Below are 17,523 nucleotides of genomic sequence, written 5' to 3' on the forward strand. Positions count from 1 at the left end.
TCCTGAACAGGGTTGACCAAATCAGATACCCCTCTCATCCCCTCGATTTATCGACCAATTGATCATGCTGGCTCGAAGTTTTAGAAAAATCACATCTCAACAACACAGACATCTACCTCATCCACCAGATCCCACCTCATCTTGCCTAACCACCTCACCTCACCTTCCACCCAACAACAATTCACCTTACACGACTGGACCCCGAGCATCCGTGAATCAGCAAAGGAGAATGGGCCAAGGAGGAGTTAGGGACAGGAGTTCAATTAGGGTGTGTAAACCCCAATGGTGCGTTACTAACCTACAAACTTTGCTAACTTGACCCTGGAATGTGTCAGAGCTCTGGTATGGAGTTGGTCTGAGAGACAGGAGGCTATCATATCATCCTTCACCTCGGCTGGACTTTATCCAGTGCAGCAGGCTCAGGATGAGGCGTCACCTAGCAGCCACAATACCGCTCCAAATCCAAGGCCATATATCTAGCCCGTCAGCTCTACATTTGAGTACCAGTATGTGAGTCTAGCAGAATTGTGATGAGCGCGTTGGTTGTGGTGGTTGGGGGGCTAATAATGGGTTAGGGCGGGATGCCTGGACGAATACCTACTGGCTAATGGAATGCGCCTTCGGAGCAACGCTGTGCACATCGTAGTTGGTCCTTGGCTTGAGCTATCAGACATCTTGCCAACTAAACAAGCACACCGCATTCGACATCCTCAGAATTGCAGCTTCGTCCGCAAAATTCAGGCCGCCTTTGTCTGCGTTCAACCTACCAACCAGCGTATTTGACGCCACAGTTAGCACCAAACGAAGTATGGCTACCTGTATATATTGATCTTCTTCATTTTTGTTTCCACCTACTTACTCGCCAACGGAAGAGGTCTTGCTATACAGGATCGTCTCCACTGCAGAATAATGCCGCACGAGTGTCTGCTCCGGCGACTCTGAATCTGGCAGACTTAGCCTTTACCAGGACCAGCCTCCCTCCAGTCTCTTGAATCATACACCATACACCTGTATCGTTTCAAGCGCGGTCGTGATGACTACGAAAGAAACCTCCGACAACTTGCAATTCTCATGACGACTATCTCGTCACTGGGCAAGCCCAACGGCACCACTTTTACTTCTCGGGGATTTCACAACTTACCTTATTTCACCATCAACACACATCAGTGCCTATATAGAACCCCCTTTTTCCTATGTCAAATGGTAGCCGCACTCTGACGGTCTCCAGTAACCACCAACATCCATACCGTCTTACCTTATTTTTTCTACCATACAAGCCAACCGCTTCCACCGATGCCACCTCTGCGGATATCCTCCACCAAGCACCGAGTGTTCAGCTTTTCCCAGCACCAAGATCTGCTTCAGGATGCCAAATAACTACTTGAAACAGAACCATCGGGAGATGTTGTTCCCCTGGTTGAATGGGTCAACCTCCGGTTGGCAAGACATCGTCTTACCAAGAACCAGGAGGAAGTTGGATTTCTTGTTGAGTCTGGGGCCAATTACATGCGGGGGAGACTTTTCTTTCCCATTCATTTATTCCTACCTACTTTACCTTAGTTGCCAGTGCCGCTTTCCTTCAAAGAGAGAACCGGTAACAAGAGCCCGATACACAAGCTGAACAACTGGAGCAAGCACTACCTTCGCGACGTCAACCTCGGGACAGGCGTGTCATGGCAGTACGATGCACTCTGTCAGGATATGCTCCCAGGCTCAACAGGACCCTTTGGCGGAACTTTTCCAGAGTCGCGGCAACTAATTTACCAACTACGTGTTTTATCGAGACACATTTTCGACAGAGGAGCTGATGGCCAAAAGACTTCCTCTGAAACGGACCTGGGAACTGATGGATAATGAGATTCTTGTTCAGTTCAAGATTCAAGGCGCGGGCCGCAGGGATACCTACCTGGCCTTTCCATACCTACCCTGGGCATGAAGCAAAGTGTCTACATGGAAAGTCTGAGAAACCTTTCCGACGTCCGAGTTGCTGTTATATCTTGGCAGCTCCTAGTACGTGAAGCTTTTTTGGTTGCGCGAGTTCACTTTCGTACTGACTTGAAATAGGGCAAGATCCTTGATGCGCACCGCCGACTGGAATCCTAACCAAGAGTGCTGGTTGACAGTGACAAGAACGACATACGTACCTACCTATGTGAGGCACCTGCAAGGCCCACCTTTCACCAGACCCCACACCTGGTGTTTGCTTTAAGGCTGTTTTCCTGTTTACCTTTTACACTCAGAACTCTTACTACGAACAACTCTGTAATACCAATTTTGTTGATCAATTTCTTGCTTTCCTGCCCTCACTTTCGCCGGCAACGACTTTCCTAGGCCGTTGCCCAACAACCTAGTTCTTGCTCTGGAGTCTTGGGCAAAGGTCAGAAAGCCGAGGTAGTGCACTACTACTTTGAGGTAGTCCATCCACCCATTTACATCTTATTCTGGATAGCAGTTGGTTGCAAGTCTCGATGAGGACAGTGAAGTCAGCAGCTTGTGGACGCAGCTCCTGCCGCAAGTTGTCGGCAGTCATCAGGTCATTGGCGCTGGCAAGCTCATTACAACCCCATGTCGCAGGGGCAACAGGGATTGATACAGATATTTGGACACATTTTACTGCTTGGTGTGCTACCTGCGATGCCACAATTCCCGCTGAATGTCGCATTTTGGGTTTGTTTTTAACACTTGTAAGTTTTCTGTTAGCTGTGCTAAATCAATGTTGACATTGCCCCTTATTTCCCCTGAGTGCCAAGGCGTTAGTGGTTAGGTTAGGGTTACTGTACGAGACAGCGAGGGTGATGGAAGGAGTGTTTTGAAATCATTGGGATCAGGGTTTTGTCTATTGAGCAAAAGGTTAAGAGAAGGGAAGTAAAATATTTCGAGTCAGATTACTCCTTAAACCAAGAGAAGGATTTAGATAATTTTTGTTTCTTTGGAAGGAAGTTTAAGAACTTCAAGGTGACCATCCAAACTCTCTTCGTCATCGCCCTCGTCAGCATTAAGATCCGGCCGTTATCAATGGGATTGTTGCCATCAACTATCATTCTCTTCCTTTTCATAAAGATCCCAGCATTGTGGACAGGATGTCCAATGGCACATATCGTTCACAGCTCGTCGCCAGAAGAATCACTATTTCGTCTGAACCTACTTCGGGGCTCAATAGGTGCGGGAAGGAAGGAGCAACAAATCTTCTGCGCCTACCCACGCTGGAGGCCAACGGAGCAGCGAGACGAGACGAGTTTGAGTCGGGTGACTTGGGGATGTTGAATTTCAGGGTGTGCATGTATATAATCCGGTTATCCCGATGGACATTGCGATCCTGAATAAACAGTCTCAGTAGTCTCTTGAATGCTTTGGGAAGGTATGTAATGGGAACTCCGTTGGGCCAAATGCTAGCCGAAGTGGCCTCAGGGATTCCGGCCTGGTCGAAAGACTAGATTTCAAAAGAAATGGGTGCAGGGCGCGAAATCTAAAGGCCACGCAACCAGGTTTTACAGGACGGGCAGCCCGACGGCTTTTCTTTTCATCCCAGCAAGCAATTTGAAAATTTGCATTTCGTCGCCTTTTTTTCGCTGCACCTCTAAAGGTCTAGCCCTTACAGTTCTTATTGACCTTATATACTATCTACGCGCATAAAAATGGGGTATAGTAACACAGTGAAGCAGCTCGTTATAGAGGCGATTGTGCTCCATACCTACCTGGCTTACCTCTATGTAACCTGACAACTGTTTCTGGCCTCAGTCCCAAGTTCGATTGCCGTTCCCTTACCCCACGGCACCTCCCCACGCCACTCTATGGTCATGATCCAAACCGCATATCTCATCCTCTTCTCACACTGAACCGTGTCGAAGGAAGATTGTCGTATTCGACTCCAGATGGGAAACCCAAGGGGAGCTTTTAGAACCGCCTTGGTAATCAAGAACAAAAGACCCCCGGCAGCGAGCGTCACGGCAACAATGACGACGTTTGGATTCGCCAAGGGGCCAAGGCAAGACGAAAATCATTGTACCCTCTCTCCTCCCTGGTACAGGACGAGGTTCAACCGACACTCGCGCCCCATAGCGTGGATCAAGAACCGGGAGACAGGCCCAGGAGGTCGTTAGACGATTCTCACAGGGTGTGAAGGTACCGGTAAGCTTGGATGCTTTTGTTTTTAGCTGGCCGATTGCTTGGACATGAGAATCGACGTAGTTGATAGAGCGATCCTGCTAGACAAGGTCATTGAGAAACCAAGAGTCGTCGAGGATGTCACTTTGACAATGAAGAAGGACATATACAAAAGGATGACTGCAACGGAGGTAAGCTGCTTGATAGTAGCCTTGAGTATCCAGATAGGCATGTGTTGCACAAGTTCTCCGACCTTCAATTATGCATAGTGTATTTGCGGCTTAAAGCTAACTTCTAGAATAAGTCTGAGCCTTGGTGGGGGGCTGTCTGCTGCATTCGTGTGGCGTCTTAACTCTGGTCTATGGAATTAGATCTTGAGCACCCCCTATCAATTGGTTGACACAGAGAAACATACTCCAGGTTTAAATAGGATGGGGAGGTATAGGTATATGTCTATGAGCTCCTTTCCCAAAAATACTAGATCCTTCTTACTTGAGAAGGTACCTGTATCTCAGTCGTGAGACTCCCGGACGAAGTCTTGTTAGTACAAAGCAAACTTACTGCCAGCGAGAGTTTATATCTCTATTCCTTCAAAACTACCACCAAAGTATAATAACCACAAGGTAAGCAAGCTATTGATGCAGCGGATTGTGAAGTAAACTGACAGTAATATCAAAGGAAGAGCGACTTAACATCAGAACAGCAAGTACATCACCTCTCGTTTGAAGATACCCACGAACCACTGCCATCTGATATTAGTTTTGGCGGCGTTCTTGGCTTTGGTTTCAACTTGCTTCCAATGTATCTAGTCTGAACTGCTTGTTATCCCAACAGGCATATAAATAGGTATCAAGGGAATGGATCCTATTTTGGGTCCGGCGTCAAGTGAATTTTGTCCTGCGGGCTTGCTCCTGTCCCCACAATTCCCTCCGTCCAGCAGCGCTCTTGAGCAGCTCTTATCCCTTTCTTCTGTCCGTTTCCTCGCGACTGTCACCAATACCTCCAACCACGCAAAGAAAACTCCAATTCGACTACACACAAATACAGATTTCATCACAAAATGGCCTCAACTACCGACAACTCCACGCACCTGCGCCGCTCCCAGTGTGACCGTGATGAGTGTGAAAGAAATCTGCGACGCCTTGCGATACTAATGATGACGATTTCATCACTTCATAAGCCTAATGGCGCTACCGTCACTCCCCTCAGTTTTTCCACGCGCGACTGGCTACACATCGGATGACCCGTCCGTTGGATCAAGGACTGGGACACTGGGGTGATTCGCAGACGATGTCTGATGGACGACCTCTGGGATAAGCAGGAGTGAATTCGGACCTCAGGTAAGTCAACATCATCAGAAACTATCGGTTTAGGGCCAAGTATCAGAGGCTAGTGACGAATGATCAGATCATTTTCCATTTGGGTTATTCGGAGCGGCAGCAACGCGAAGTTACGGATATGAAGCCACCAAAAGTGTCACCAAATCATTCTCTACGTACGTATCGCCTCAATTTGATAAGCAATTAAACTTTCATTGAGCATATTTCCTAACCATAATATGTAGAATTGAACTACCACGCTGAATCGACTGCATAGAGGCATGAGCTTCAGGCTGTTTTCAAAAAGGAGCTCGAGGAGGAGTCTGGGAGTTGAGAGAAAGAGAGCATTTGATAACAGCACCCAGCATGTTGTATTTTCCATTTTGCGAAATTTGTATTGTAGAATGAGTGTTCGACATTGCCTACCTACCTTACACCGGCCTTGCATTTCATAAATACATCAACCCGCAAAACAGCCCCCTGTTTCTTCTATTTTACCCTCTACGTAAGTCACGCACAATCCTAAAAGTGCGGTCTGCTCGACATGTCCAGAACAGACAATCGCATGCATCATCTCGAGCCCTGTTCACCACGGCCACCATTACCGCGCAGCTATAAGAGATGGATGCAACCCAGCTTCAGCCCGCCTAAGGTACCTTCGGTTTCTCTTACGAGCAAAGTCGTCACTATCGACAAAATCAAGGAGATGCCGAAGGAGTCCAGGACTACGAAAACCTGGGACATAGAAGAAGAGACTGAAAATGTGTCTTTAGGCAGCGCTTATCGTCGGACGCCATACTCACTTTCACAAGTTCCGAGGGGGGCCTGCCCGCCTCACCTTGGTTTTTGGAGACATGATTGGCAGCATAGGCATTGAACGTCCTGTTTGCTAAATCACTTGGAGAAGACAGGTAGAAGACTTTCACTTTAGATAACTTCAATGACGAGGACCTCGAGAGTCCAAAGTAAACAATGACTTCAATTTGTTTATTCACACATCAACAGCGTGAAACTAGCTGTGACTGAAAGATAGAGACATCGGGATTCTTCAGATTTGAGAGCTTGACTAGACGTTTCATGTGGTTTGTCGAGTCATCATTCATAACTGTGACTGAGCATTTGTTTATCATTCTACTGTTACGCCGGGGGCCAGGTCTCCAAAGACCTGTACCGGACTGCTAACATCCGCGTAGGAATTGCTGTTGGTCTGTCAGCACGTGCATCGTTGCGTCTGGATTGCTCGGTTTATGCTTTCGGTCAATATTTCATCTGAGCTCTCTTCCTTTTTTTATTAATCCCTCCACTTGTTAGTACAAAAGAACTATTCCCATCGACAATCACACTGGTACTTGCAACCACACTTCCTGACGCAACTTCGGTTGCTTCACCCACATAAGGTAGCCACAAAAATGACCGCAAACACCACCGAGGACCACAAGCTCCGCTGCCAATGCGGCAGAAGCGAGTGTGAAGAACGAAACCGGAGAATGGCCAAGATCGCGATGGCCGTTGCCTCGGCCTTCCTACCCAACGGCGCGACGCTGGTCCCTCCCGGCTTCTACGCCCACGACTGGAAACACACCGGTCGCCCGGTCCGCTAGAAGAAGGACTGGGAAACCGGTGTTGTCCGACCCCGCAACTTGATGGATGATCTCCATGATCAAATATCCATGTCCGTCTCAGGAGATCATCAGCCACGCTGCCAGTGTGGCAGGGATGGATGCGAAGCAATTAATAAACGCATGGCCACGGTCACGATGGCCATCGCGTCAGCTTCGCTTCCGAACGGCAGCACCGTCAATCCCCCGACCTTTTACCAGCGTAACTGGCAACACACCGGACGTCCGCTGGTTTGGAAGAAGGATTGGGATACGGGCGTTGTTCGACCACGCTGTCTCATGGACGACTTCCGCGAAAAGGATAGGTAGGTGCAGAATTAATGTCTTGATTCTTCGCGTAGAAGGAATTACATCTGACTCTGTCATAGAAAACCACCAAATCATGAAGATCGTTGAGTTGCTGTTGGTCACGAAGGTCCAGTCTGTGGTCAGAGCCTGGTGAGTGGCAGAAGAGACTCGGTTCTGGCTTTTGAGTAAAATCACAGCACAGATTTCATTAACGGTTCTTGGGATATATCCTCAGATTATGGCAACCAACTACAAGTCGATCGTAATCACCGGAAGAGCCAGTACGATAGGGCACTAGGTGGAAAGGTTGAGTGAATGTACGGTTTGAGTGGAACAGTGTAGGTAGGATAGGAAATGGGAGAGTGTACGATATGCCTATCTTTCAATTCTCTCTCGAGTTCCCTTACTTTTGAATCTAGACACTCAGAAACTCGGGTCTATACCCTTAACAAGTTAAACCTGTCAAACTTAGACAAGTGGGAATCTTTAACCCCCTTCCCCACTACACGTTTATATCCTACAATACTCGCCAAGCCACTCGAGAAAAACACTTAGACCTAAGATTTTGAGATTCTTGCCTTCTTTCCCCTTCTTTCCCCTTCTTTCCCCTTCTTTCCCCTTCTTTCCCCTTCTTTCCCCTTCTTTCCCCTTCTTTCCCCTTCTTTCCCCTTCTTTCCCCTTCTTTCCCCTTCTTTCCCCTTCTTTCCCCTTCTTTCTTTCCTCTGCTTTCACAGCACAGTACTACAAGACGACAATCCCAGCTTGTCTTGATATGACTCAAGATCTTCGGGGAACCATATCATATCTCTCAACCCATACCTAGAATGTCACAGCCACAAAGCTCTCACCATGGCGACCCCTAGGATCCACCGCAACAAACGACACTCTAATGTTGAACACCAAAGAGAACCGACGGATGACCGGTCGTCGGGCCCGAAGTGGGTCCGGAAGATGATCACCGCCAAGATATTTCACCCTCGTTGTCCGACCTCCCCTGAACATGACGAAGTGGCAGAATGATGAAAACCAACTGAGCCGCCGCTGCCGACACCCATCGAAGGTCATGTGGAGCCAGGGTGGGCAGTAAGTCAAGCCAAGCCAAGTTTGGAGTCTTACTTGGTTTGACTTGACTTGACTTACTGCCCACCCTGTGAGAAGCTTGATGCCAATTGGATAGCATTCAAAAGAAGGAGGGCTGATGATGACGCATATTGCGATCACAGAAACTCGAATACACCCGGCTAGAGTAGAAAAAAGGTTGTGGAAGGAATTAAGTTTAGGGATTCACGATAAGGACTTTTTTGTCTGCCTATACGGTCTGGATGAGTAAGGTCCCATTTCAACATCACCCCTTCAGCTCTTCATCTCTTCAGACATCTACCCCTTTTTCTTGCGTCTATTTCTTCAGCCAACAGTCACCTAGGTAGCTGTAGGATGCTTCACAGGGGACTGGCATTACACTCGCTCAAGACCGCCCTGGAATCATATGGAGGTCAACATTCAGCTTGTATTGATTTGTATGCAATTAGTAAGTTTTATGATATATTTATTCATTCCATACCCATACCAGCATCAGGAGACAGCCATCTCTACAGAATGCAAGACCCTGCTGGGACTTGTCCTTCCACGGTAGAAAATAGGGATTTCTTGACGCAACGAGCGACTTTGCTAATGGTTTAAGGTGGTGGTATAAAGTATTTATGAATATTACCAGCCCTGGAACAACGATCCCTTTTGACACATTCAAAACTCATCAAGACATTATGAATCAGTCCCCCGCGTGGTTGGTAATTGGACCACAATTGAAAGTCTGACGAGCAGAATCAATAGTGCACATCCTTGGCATGGTTGACGATCCCATCTCTGGTGCCGATCTTGAACCCCAGACCTCTAGTTTGTTCCCCTCTCTTTTGTCTGATACTGACGCGCGCTGGTACAACACGGAGTTGGCTCACGCTACCAGAATTGCGTCCCCCCCCCCAACGATCCGAAGCGTTGCCGCGCGGTCCGCGAATCCATCCCAGCCTCGCAAAAAGAAAACAAACATTTCGAAAATTCAAAAGAAATGGCAAGATGTATGTATCGGATTCCCAGAACTTGAATCTCCTGTCATCCTTCTGACATAAATACCAGCCAGGGGCAGACCTCAAATGCGCAGAACCCCGGTCACCAGAAGACCGATGATGAGGAGAAAGCCTCAAATTTGGCGGAGAGCTTTCCTGAGTTTGAGCATGTGATCGGCTGTGTTTGTGGCGAGATCTATGAGGGAAGACTACGAGCATTAGCGATCACAGTGATGACTCATGATTTCCCTCGGCGGCTACTGATTTGGAAGAGAGACTGAAAGTCGGGGAAGATCAGTTCCCGCAACAAAATGGACGACATATATGAGAAATGAAGCCAGGCCGCGAGATTCCATGGCGATTTCAATTTGATATCTCAGGGTACGATACATGACCAGTCGTTCCTTCTCAATTTCTCTTATGACAGACGAAAGTCTTGACATGTTGGAAATAGGTGACTTGGACTTTCCAAAACCCTATCGAGGAGAAGAACCTTACAGCGTTGGAAGTTTGCGGCAGGAGAGGGTGACTGTGGTTGTGGTCCAATCTGCGAGGCACGACTTCGGTCCCTTGCTGTCACTGTCATGGCACATCAAGCGCGCCATAAACCCAATGGAACTATAGCATCGCGCCCCCTAAGCTCGATAAGAGGATTCGCAAGTTGTCGAGGCGGCCTTTGATGTGGAAGCAGGACTGGACTCCCAGAAGCTCAGGCTCACATTGGAATGACAGAGGTACGGCGTTTTGTCCGTCACCGGGCGAGAGTCCTTGCATGGAAAGACCATACGAAGGAAAAGGGCAAAGGGCTGAACTTGGAGGATGTTTCCTACAGGATACCCAAGGACGGGGTCATTGATCAAATCTCATGTTCACATTGCGCTTTTAGAACTTCAGGCTCTCATTAAGTGCTTATGCAGGAGCCTATAAGGTTATCTCAGCTTGATTTACTTGGCATTCATCCAAAGATCTATAATACCAACGAGTGGGTACCAAGAATAGCGGCTTCAGTCCTCTGTCGAAGGATGGCTTGTTCTAGCCTTCCGTCTCTAAATCAGCACCTGCCTTCGCTTTCCTCGGCCTTTTGCTCCAGAAAACCCCAACCAGACACAGTTGAAAACGACCACCTCATTACAAAAATCTCGCGTGGTAAGGTTTGCGTCATCATGAAGTTGCCCAACATCGCCGCCCCAGCGTTGATGCCGTCTTCTCACATACTTCCGTCCAGCTTCGGCCTTGAGGCCACACCTCGAACTCCTCGCCAGGGCATAAAGAGACACGTAAAAGTGTCCTCAGAATCCCTTAACCAGGATTTCAAGCGTCGTACCACCGCATCCTTACCGTCGTCCTCCGAACTTCTCCCGTCCGGCCGTACCCGCGAGGAAACGGAAGCCCGTCCTGCTCCCAAGGGCACCAAAGGAGTAACAACTCATCACTGCTTTCACCCACCAGATACAAGCGTCGCAACACCGAGGACTCGGACAACGACCAAGGGAACTTTCATACAGCCAAGCCTCTGGTCAAGCAACAACGCATGACGGAATGTGTCCTCTCAGCTCGTTCCAAGGCGTCCTTGCCTGTGTCATCTACACCCGCTCACAGTGACACCCCGGATGCGACTCAAGCTTCACAACAACCCAGATGTCCGACTCCTGATCGCGAGATTCAGGTTCCTGCTCGCCCAAGCCCCGTCGTTTACTCTCTTGTCTCGTACAATCTGGGGCCAGAGATCAGGGAAAGCTCTCCGGGCAATGCGCAGCGGGTTCTGCTCAAGTAACAAGACGAAAGGTTATCACTGCTTCGATCTCGGCAAATGTTTGTCCCATTACAGGCTATACGACAAATGAGTTTGGTGAGCCGGAAGAGGGATATTGCTAAGTATCTTGAATGGGATACTTACAAAATGGGCTTGGATCAGGTCAGTTGGATCTCGATCGTTCTTTACAGCTGGGGCATGACCAAAGACTGACAGTGTACAAAGCAGCTTCTTGATTGAGTATATCGACCTCAATTTCAACCTGTCTTTGAGCCGACGACATCATGAAGAAGAGCTCTACTGGACCCTGCTGAGAATTAGTATTTGCAAAGCGGAAGGAGATAAACCTCCAGTCATGATTCGAAGCTGATCTGAAGCGGAGGGGACAAGATTGTGTCAAAAAGGTGGAGGCTTAATGGAACTTTATCCACACAATTTGGGTCGTGAAGTTGCTCTGAGATGGGTGTTTGCGATTTGTGAGGAAGCACGGTGAAGATGAAATGACACTGTAACGCAGTGCTCTTGTCACACTTCAGTGTGTACATATTTGCTTGAAAGCAACTTTGCCTGTGAAAGTGACAAAGCAGATGCATGCTGTGAGCACGAAATAATGTTGGAGCATGTGCAATAAGGCCAGTTGGAGCTGGGCCGGCAAGAGATGATGGTGCAAACGTCAGGGCCTAGAGTCATGTGGGCGAGAGCATCTGACAAGTTTGTAGTTATGATTCCTCGGCGGAAAAGCAAAGAGGGTGGCTACATCATGGTAAAGATACGAACGCCACAGACGCGGGACTCGGGTTTGGGCTGTGGATAGTGTTTTATGTGCAGTATTGACTGATAGCGTTTGCTCACAAACAGACGAGGCTGACCTAAACTGTGAGTGGTCCACAGCAACTCTCGGAGCTGGGGCAGGACGCCGGTTATGTGGCTGCCCGTCAAAGATCATCTCGGCGGGATGACTCTTCTCTGATAACAGCTTGTGAATGACATCAGATGATGTTACCTATAAAGAGAAGCCCGGAATATTCTGGTGTTCCCGGGAGACGTATCCGAGACACCCATCCATCCAATAACGCAGGGCTGCAAAAGAAAGGTCAACTTCAATACCTGCAATAGCGGTGTGTAAGACGGGACGACTGTGTGCCACACACCAGCCAGTTGCCTCGGCCACGCCATTTCCTTCTCCTGATTGGTGACTTAATGCTTCCTTCCGTTTTGTCCAAATTTTGAGCCCATCACCAGAAAACCACAAACATCTATGAAGACAATCGCCTCCGGCAGCGATGTCGTGGTGAAGCAGCTGTGTTACCGACCTTGTGGTAACTCCCGAATCCACCACTCGAGTGTGCCAAGATTGGGGGCATTTTCAACCGTTAAGCTCAATTCAATAATAAGCTGGTACACAAGGTACGTTCCTACGTTGACGCACAGACCACACACTGTTTATCGTTTATTGCGACTGCTGTTCTCACCCCTCAAGACAACAAAGCAACCAGCCCAGCAGCCCACCCCGCCATTTAAACTAATGCAGGGTACCCTTCAGCCCAGTGTCCACCGAATCCACAGCCACCTCACTCCTTCCTCCTTCTATCCCGGAACTCTCGTGTGGGCTTCTGTTTCTCTGCCAACCCATCAAGTGGTGTTTGGAAGGGATTGAGAAGTAGTCCGCAGCAGTATTGCTGAGGACTCACCTTCCAACACCTACCGGTGTATTGATGCCCAACATTTACAATGTCCGACGTTCAGGGTCGTGGCATAGGCCGCGGGGGACGTGGCCGCGGGGGACGTGGCCGCGGGGGACATGGCCGCGGTGGGTTTGAAGATAGAGGCGGCCGAGGCGGCCGAGGCGGAGGTGGTTTTGGGGATAGAGGCGGCCGTGGCGGTGGAGGAGGCGGTGGTGGAGGCCGCGGTGGCTACGGTGATCAAGGCGGTCGTGGTGACCCCCGCGGCGGCTTCCGAGGTGGTCGTGGCGGCTTCAATGATCGTGGGCGCAGAGGTGGAGGTGGCTATGGTGGAGGTCGAGGAGGAGGAGGAGGAGGAGGAGGAGGAGGAGGAGGAGGAGGAGGAGGTGGTGGTGGTGGTTTTGCTGGTGGTCCAGATGTTTACACGTAAGTATCACGGCACCGTACATTGTCATGATGAATGACAGGCGCTAACATCAAATCAAGAGGACCGAACAACGTCACCCCCCCGCCAAATCCCGACATCACAGCTCTGGAAGACCGCGTCGTCCAGCAACAAAACTCTGCATTGGGACAGTTGAGCAAGCTTTCCGTCAGTGATGAGTCCAGCTTTTTCCCACACCGGCCTGGCTTTGGCACTGGTGGTGCTCCGGTTGTACTGTGGGCCAACTACTTTGAACTGAACGTCAACACAGCCTCGCTATTCAGTTACAATGTGCTGGTGGCCCCGGAGGAATCTAGCGAGAAGAAAGAGGCCGAACCGAGCTCTGCTAAGGGCAAGGGCAAGGGAAAGCCCAAGGAGTCCAAGACCAAAGAAGCCAAGGGTACCAAACTCGCCAAGATCATCAAGGCTGCGCTCGACACACTCCCGCCTACCGTCGTTGTTGCAACCGAGCTGAAGATGAGCGTCGTCTCCAAGGCGAAGCTTCCTCTGCCCCCCAACTCAGTTATTGCTGTGGGCATCCCCAGGTCCAATGGTGGTGAGGAGCGCTGGGATGTTAAGTTCAACGACCCTGTCTCGCTAGATATTGGACGCCTCAAGCAGTACATTCAGAACTTTGAAGACAAGGGTAACGAGTCTGTTTTTCCCAAGTTCGCGGCCGAAGCTGATGCGCTGGGCGTTGTGCTCGGCCACACCGCACGAAGCAACCCCAACACCGCTGCCGTTGGCAAGAGTCGCTTTTTTGCTTTCGACGCCAATCGTTCCGAAGTCGGCCCCGTATCGCCAGGCAGTATGATCGATATCCTTCGCGGTTACGTTCAGAGTGTGCGGTTGGCCACCGGTCGTCTGCTTTTGAACGTCAACGTTACCCACGGTGTCTTCCGGCCGCCCATGCCCTTGCCTGACCTGTTTCAGAGGGTTGGTAACCTCAACACGAATACACTCAAGCGCTTGCATGGGCTCTTGGCCAAATCGAGAATCCAGTGCCGGGTTCCCACCGAGAAACCTGGTGAGTGGGTGAAGGTTGAGCGCTCTATAGCAGGATTCAGCGGGGTTAGAGATGGCAGCGGCGAGGAACGGAGGCCCGAGTTTTTGGAACCCAACGAGTACTTCGGCAAGCCTACCAACGTCAAGTTTTTTCTTCGATCGCCCAAAGAGCCGAGACCGGCACCCAAGGGGCTCAAGTATGACACCATGGTACTGGTGTCTGACTATCACATTGCCAAATACAGCGACTCCCACGGGGTGCGCAAGGTCGAGACTTTCCCATTGATCAACGCGGGCAGTACAGCTAGGCCCATTTACCTGCTGGCTGAGTGGTGCTCCCTTTTACCGGGACAGCCTATCAAGGCTAAGCTCAGTGCCAGCGAGGCTCAGAGCATGATACAGTTTGCATGCCGAAAGCCATCCTTGAACGCTGTGTCCGTTACCACCAATGCCAGAGCTGTTCTTGCACTGGACAACAACAAACTCCTGGATAAGTTCGGAGTGAGTGTCGATAAGCAGCTCATCACAGTCAAGGGTCGTATGCTTCCACCCCCGACCATGGCGTACCCCAAGAGCAATTTGGTGGAGCTGATCAAGCCCCAAGATGGCGGCTGGTTGCTCAAGGGTGTCAGGGTTTCAAAGCCTGGTAGGATGATCAAGAACTGGACGCTCTTGGAAGTACAAGGCCAGGCTGATCAGTATGTCAAGGCCACCATGGGCGAGTTTGCGGTATTCATGGCGCAGAGCATGGGCATGGCTATCAATAAGAATGCCACACCGGCAAGTGGCTATGAGGTCGCTTCTATGGGTGAGCAAGACTTGAGAGCCGCTTTTCAGAGGATGAAGCCCAAGCCCGATCTGGTGATCGTTGTGCTTGGCGACCAGGACGCCAACGTATACAACACGGTGAAGAAGCTAGGCGATGTCGAGTTCGGCATTCAGACGGTGTGCGTGGTGAGGAACAAGATAACGAACAATAAGGGATACTTTACCAACGTCGCGCTCAAGGTCAACCTCAAGTTTGGCGGCGTCAACCACAAACTGCAGAACGCTCATCCTCTGCTGAAGGGTGGCAAGACCATGGTGGTGGGTTACGATGTGACACATCCTACCAATCTTCCAACAGGTGCTGGAGAGAACGCGCCCAGTCTGGTCGGTCTTGTAGCCAGCATCGACTCGGATCTCGGACAGTGGCCTGCTATCGCTTGGCAGAACCCGGCTCGTGTGGAGCAGCTTGACGTCAAGCTGGTTGAGAACTTCAAGTCTCGGCTGCGTCTGTGGCAGAAGCACAACGGTGCCAAACTACCTGAAAATATCCTCATTTACCGCGATGGTGTAAGTGAAGGGCAGTTCAACATGGTTCTGACGTCAGAGCTGCCGCACATCCGGACGGCTTGTAGCCAGATGTATGGCAAGCAGCAACCACGCATCACCCTTATCGTGTCAGTCAAGCGCCACCAGACTCGATTCTACCCGACTGATCCCCAGCAAACGCACTCCAGGTCGAAGAGCCCCAAGGAGGGCACCGTTGTTGACCGCGGAGTGACCAATGTGCGATACTGGGACTTCTTCCTCCAAGCCCACGCCTCGCTGCAGGGCACCGCTCGTCCGGCCCATTACACGGTGTTGATCGATGAGATTTTCCGGCCTTCATATGGTGCTCAGGCGGCGAACAACCTCGAGCAAGTAACGCATGATATGTGTTACCTGTATGGTCGGGCCACGAAGGCAGTTAGTATCTGCCCCCCGGCGTTCTACGCAGACTTGGTCTGTGATCGGGCTCGGATCCATAAGCACGAGCTTTTCGATGGCTCCAGCACCATTGCCTCTGGGGCACAAGACACGGTTGGAAGCAGGAAGGTGCACCCGAGCTTGGAGAATTCCATGTATTACATTTGAGCGTGTATGTTGAAGAGGGGGATGAGGCAGGGGATATCTGGGACATTTGCGTGCGACATGTCACTTCTTTTTTTTCCATCTTTTCCCTTCATTGGGGTTTGTGGGTTGGATGTAGACTAAGCTGGTTATTCACATAGTCTTTGAAATCGCTGTCCTCTGGCTTGCTAGCATTTCTTGGCAAGGTACGAGGGTGGTGCTTTTGGTGGCTTTGCGGGTGGGCAGCGTGGTAGCGGATAAGGATGGGATGTAGTCTTATTTTATCATGAATTGACCTCATGATGGTATACTCGTCGCTTGATGGTGATGTTTGGTGGTGGTGTGATGTTGATGTCTCCAATTGCCCAACTCGATACACATTATCGTTTCCCCTCTGGTCTGAAATCAGGGGTCATATAACCAGACAACTTGACCTCCGATCAAACGTAAACCCACTCTCTTGACATCAATCCCATCCCCCCTGTGTTGTCCGAGTGTGCCAAAAGGGCATCACGTGACCTTCCCCAAAAGCCGAGCTTTGACCACCACACCCCGCCAAGGAGCAGTCACTCTCTCTTGGCATTTTGCCCTGTCGCCGCTTTGCGGGCGTTTTTGGCCTTCTCTCGGACTCCACTACTACGTGTGACGAACGGCCGACGACGAACCTCACCTACCTACCTACCTACCTTGCTTGCGGTGGTCAACTCTGACTCTTTTCCACCACCACCACCACCAATTAACCCGACAACCTCGAGCGATTTACAATGTCAGCTCTTCGCACCACCCTCCTCCCCCTGACCCGCAGGGCGGCGGGATTGGCAACGACTACAAGCAAGAGGGCGTTCTCCGCAACGGCGGCAAAGAAGGGGGGCCACAGCCCCCAGTACGACCCGCCGACGGGGTGGCTTTTCGGTGTGAAGCCTGGGGAGAAGTATGTCAACGAGGGGTGGGAGAATCTGTACTTTTATGGGTTTTTGGGGAGTTTTGTTGTTTTCGGGGTTGCTTATGCTTGGAAGCCCGATACCTCGTAGGTCATCATCTATCTCTTTGAATCCTGCTATTTTTGGCACACTCTGCTGGACGGGGGAGGGAGGGGGGGAATAGGCAAGGGAAGATCAGAGCGGAAGGGGTGGTGAGGGGACGGAATGAGCACGAGAGAGGGGGTAGTGGTGGGAGAGAACTAGTGGGGGATAAACAAAGACACGAAAGATTCGCTAACGCTCACACAGCATACAAACCTGGGCTCTCGAAGAGGCGAGGAGGAGATTAGAAGCCGAGGGCATCCTTGAGGATCCCGACAACAAGAAGAACTAGGATGTTTTTCTGATCGGTCAACTCGAAACTCCAAGCAAACGACGACTACGACTTGGCAGTAACAAGAGGGCATAGCA

The 17,523-nt window shown here is 50.3% G+C and overlaps 4 protein-coding genes across 4 annotated transcripts; all 4 read left to right on the top strand.

Moving 5' to 3' along the window:
• Window positions 1-1,366: 1,366 nt before the first annotated feature.
• On the top strand, window positions 1,367-1,759 carry QC762_0067630 (uncharacterized protein; the record flags this gene model as incomplete). The annotated part of the gene is given in 3 exon segments (XM_062883693.1): window positions 1,367-1,436; window positions 1,586-1,679; window positions 1,699-1,759. The coding sequence occupies 3 exon segments, from the start codon at window positions 1,367-1,369 to the stop codon at window positions 1,757-1,759; spliced, it is 225 nt and encodes a 74-aa protein (XP_062743611.1).
• Window positions 1,760-6,791: 5,032 nt separating this feature from the next.
• On the top strand, window positions 6,792-7,706 carry QC762_0067640 (uncharacterized protein). The gene is made up of 3 exons (XM_062883694.1): window positions 6,792-7,347; window positions 7,411-7,480; window positions 7,566-7,706. Exons 1-2 carry the CDS (start codon window positions 7,067-7,069, stop codon window positions 7,436-7,438), a joined length of 309 nt encoding a protein of 102 aa, XP_062743612.1. The 5' UTR covers window positions 6,792-7,066; the 3' UTR covers window positions 7,439-7,480; window positions 7,566-7,706.
• A 5,171-nt stretch (window positions 7,707-12,877) lies between these two features.
• QC762_408620 (uncharacterized protein) lies at window positions 12,878-16,156 on the top strand (the record flags this gene model as incomplete). Its single annotated transcript, XM_062890317.1, has 3 exons — window positions 12,878-13,169; window positions 13,194-13,254; window positions 13,315-16,156. The coding sequence occupies 3 exons, from the start codon at window positions 12,878-12,880 to the stop codon at window positions 16,154-16,156; spliced, it is 3,195 nt and encodes a 1,064-aa protein (XP_062743613.1).
• Window positions 16,157-16,608: 452 nt separating this feature from the next.
• Window positions 16,609-17,446, top strand: QC762_408610 (uncharacterized protein; the record flags this gene model as incomplete). The annotated part of the gene is made up of 2 exons (XM_062890316.1): window positions 16,609-17,159; window positions 17,362-17,446. Exons 1-2 carry the CDS (start codon window positions 16,897-16,899, stop codon window positions 17,444-17,446), a joined length of 348 nt encoding a protein of 115 aa, XP_062743614.1. The 5' UTR covers window positions 16,609-16,896.
• Window positions 17,447-17,523: the final 77 nt, after the last annotated feature.

This window comes from Podospora pseudocomata, chromosome 4, assembly GCF_035222375.1.
Source record: "Podospora pseudocomata strain CBS 415.72m chromosome 4, whole genome shotgun sequence".
Lineage (NCBI taxonomy): Eukaryota > Fungi > Ascomycota > Sordariomycetes > Sordariales > Podosporaceae > Podospora > Podospora pseudocomata.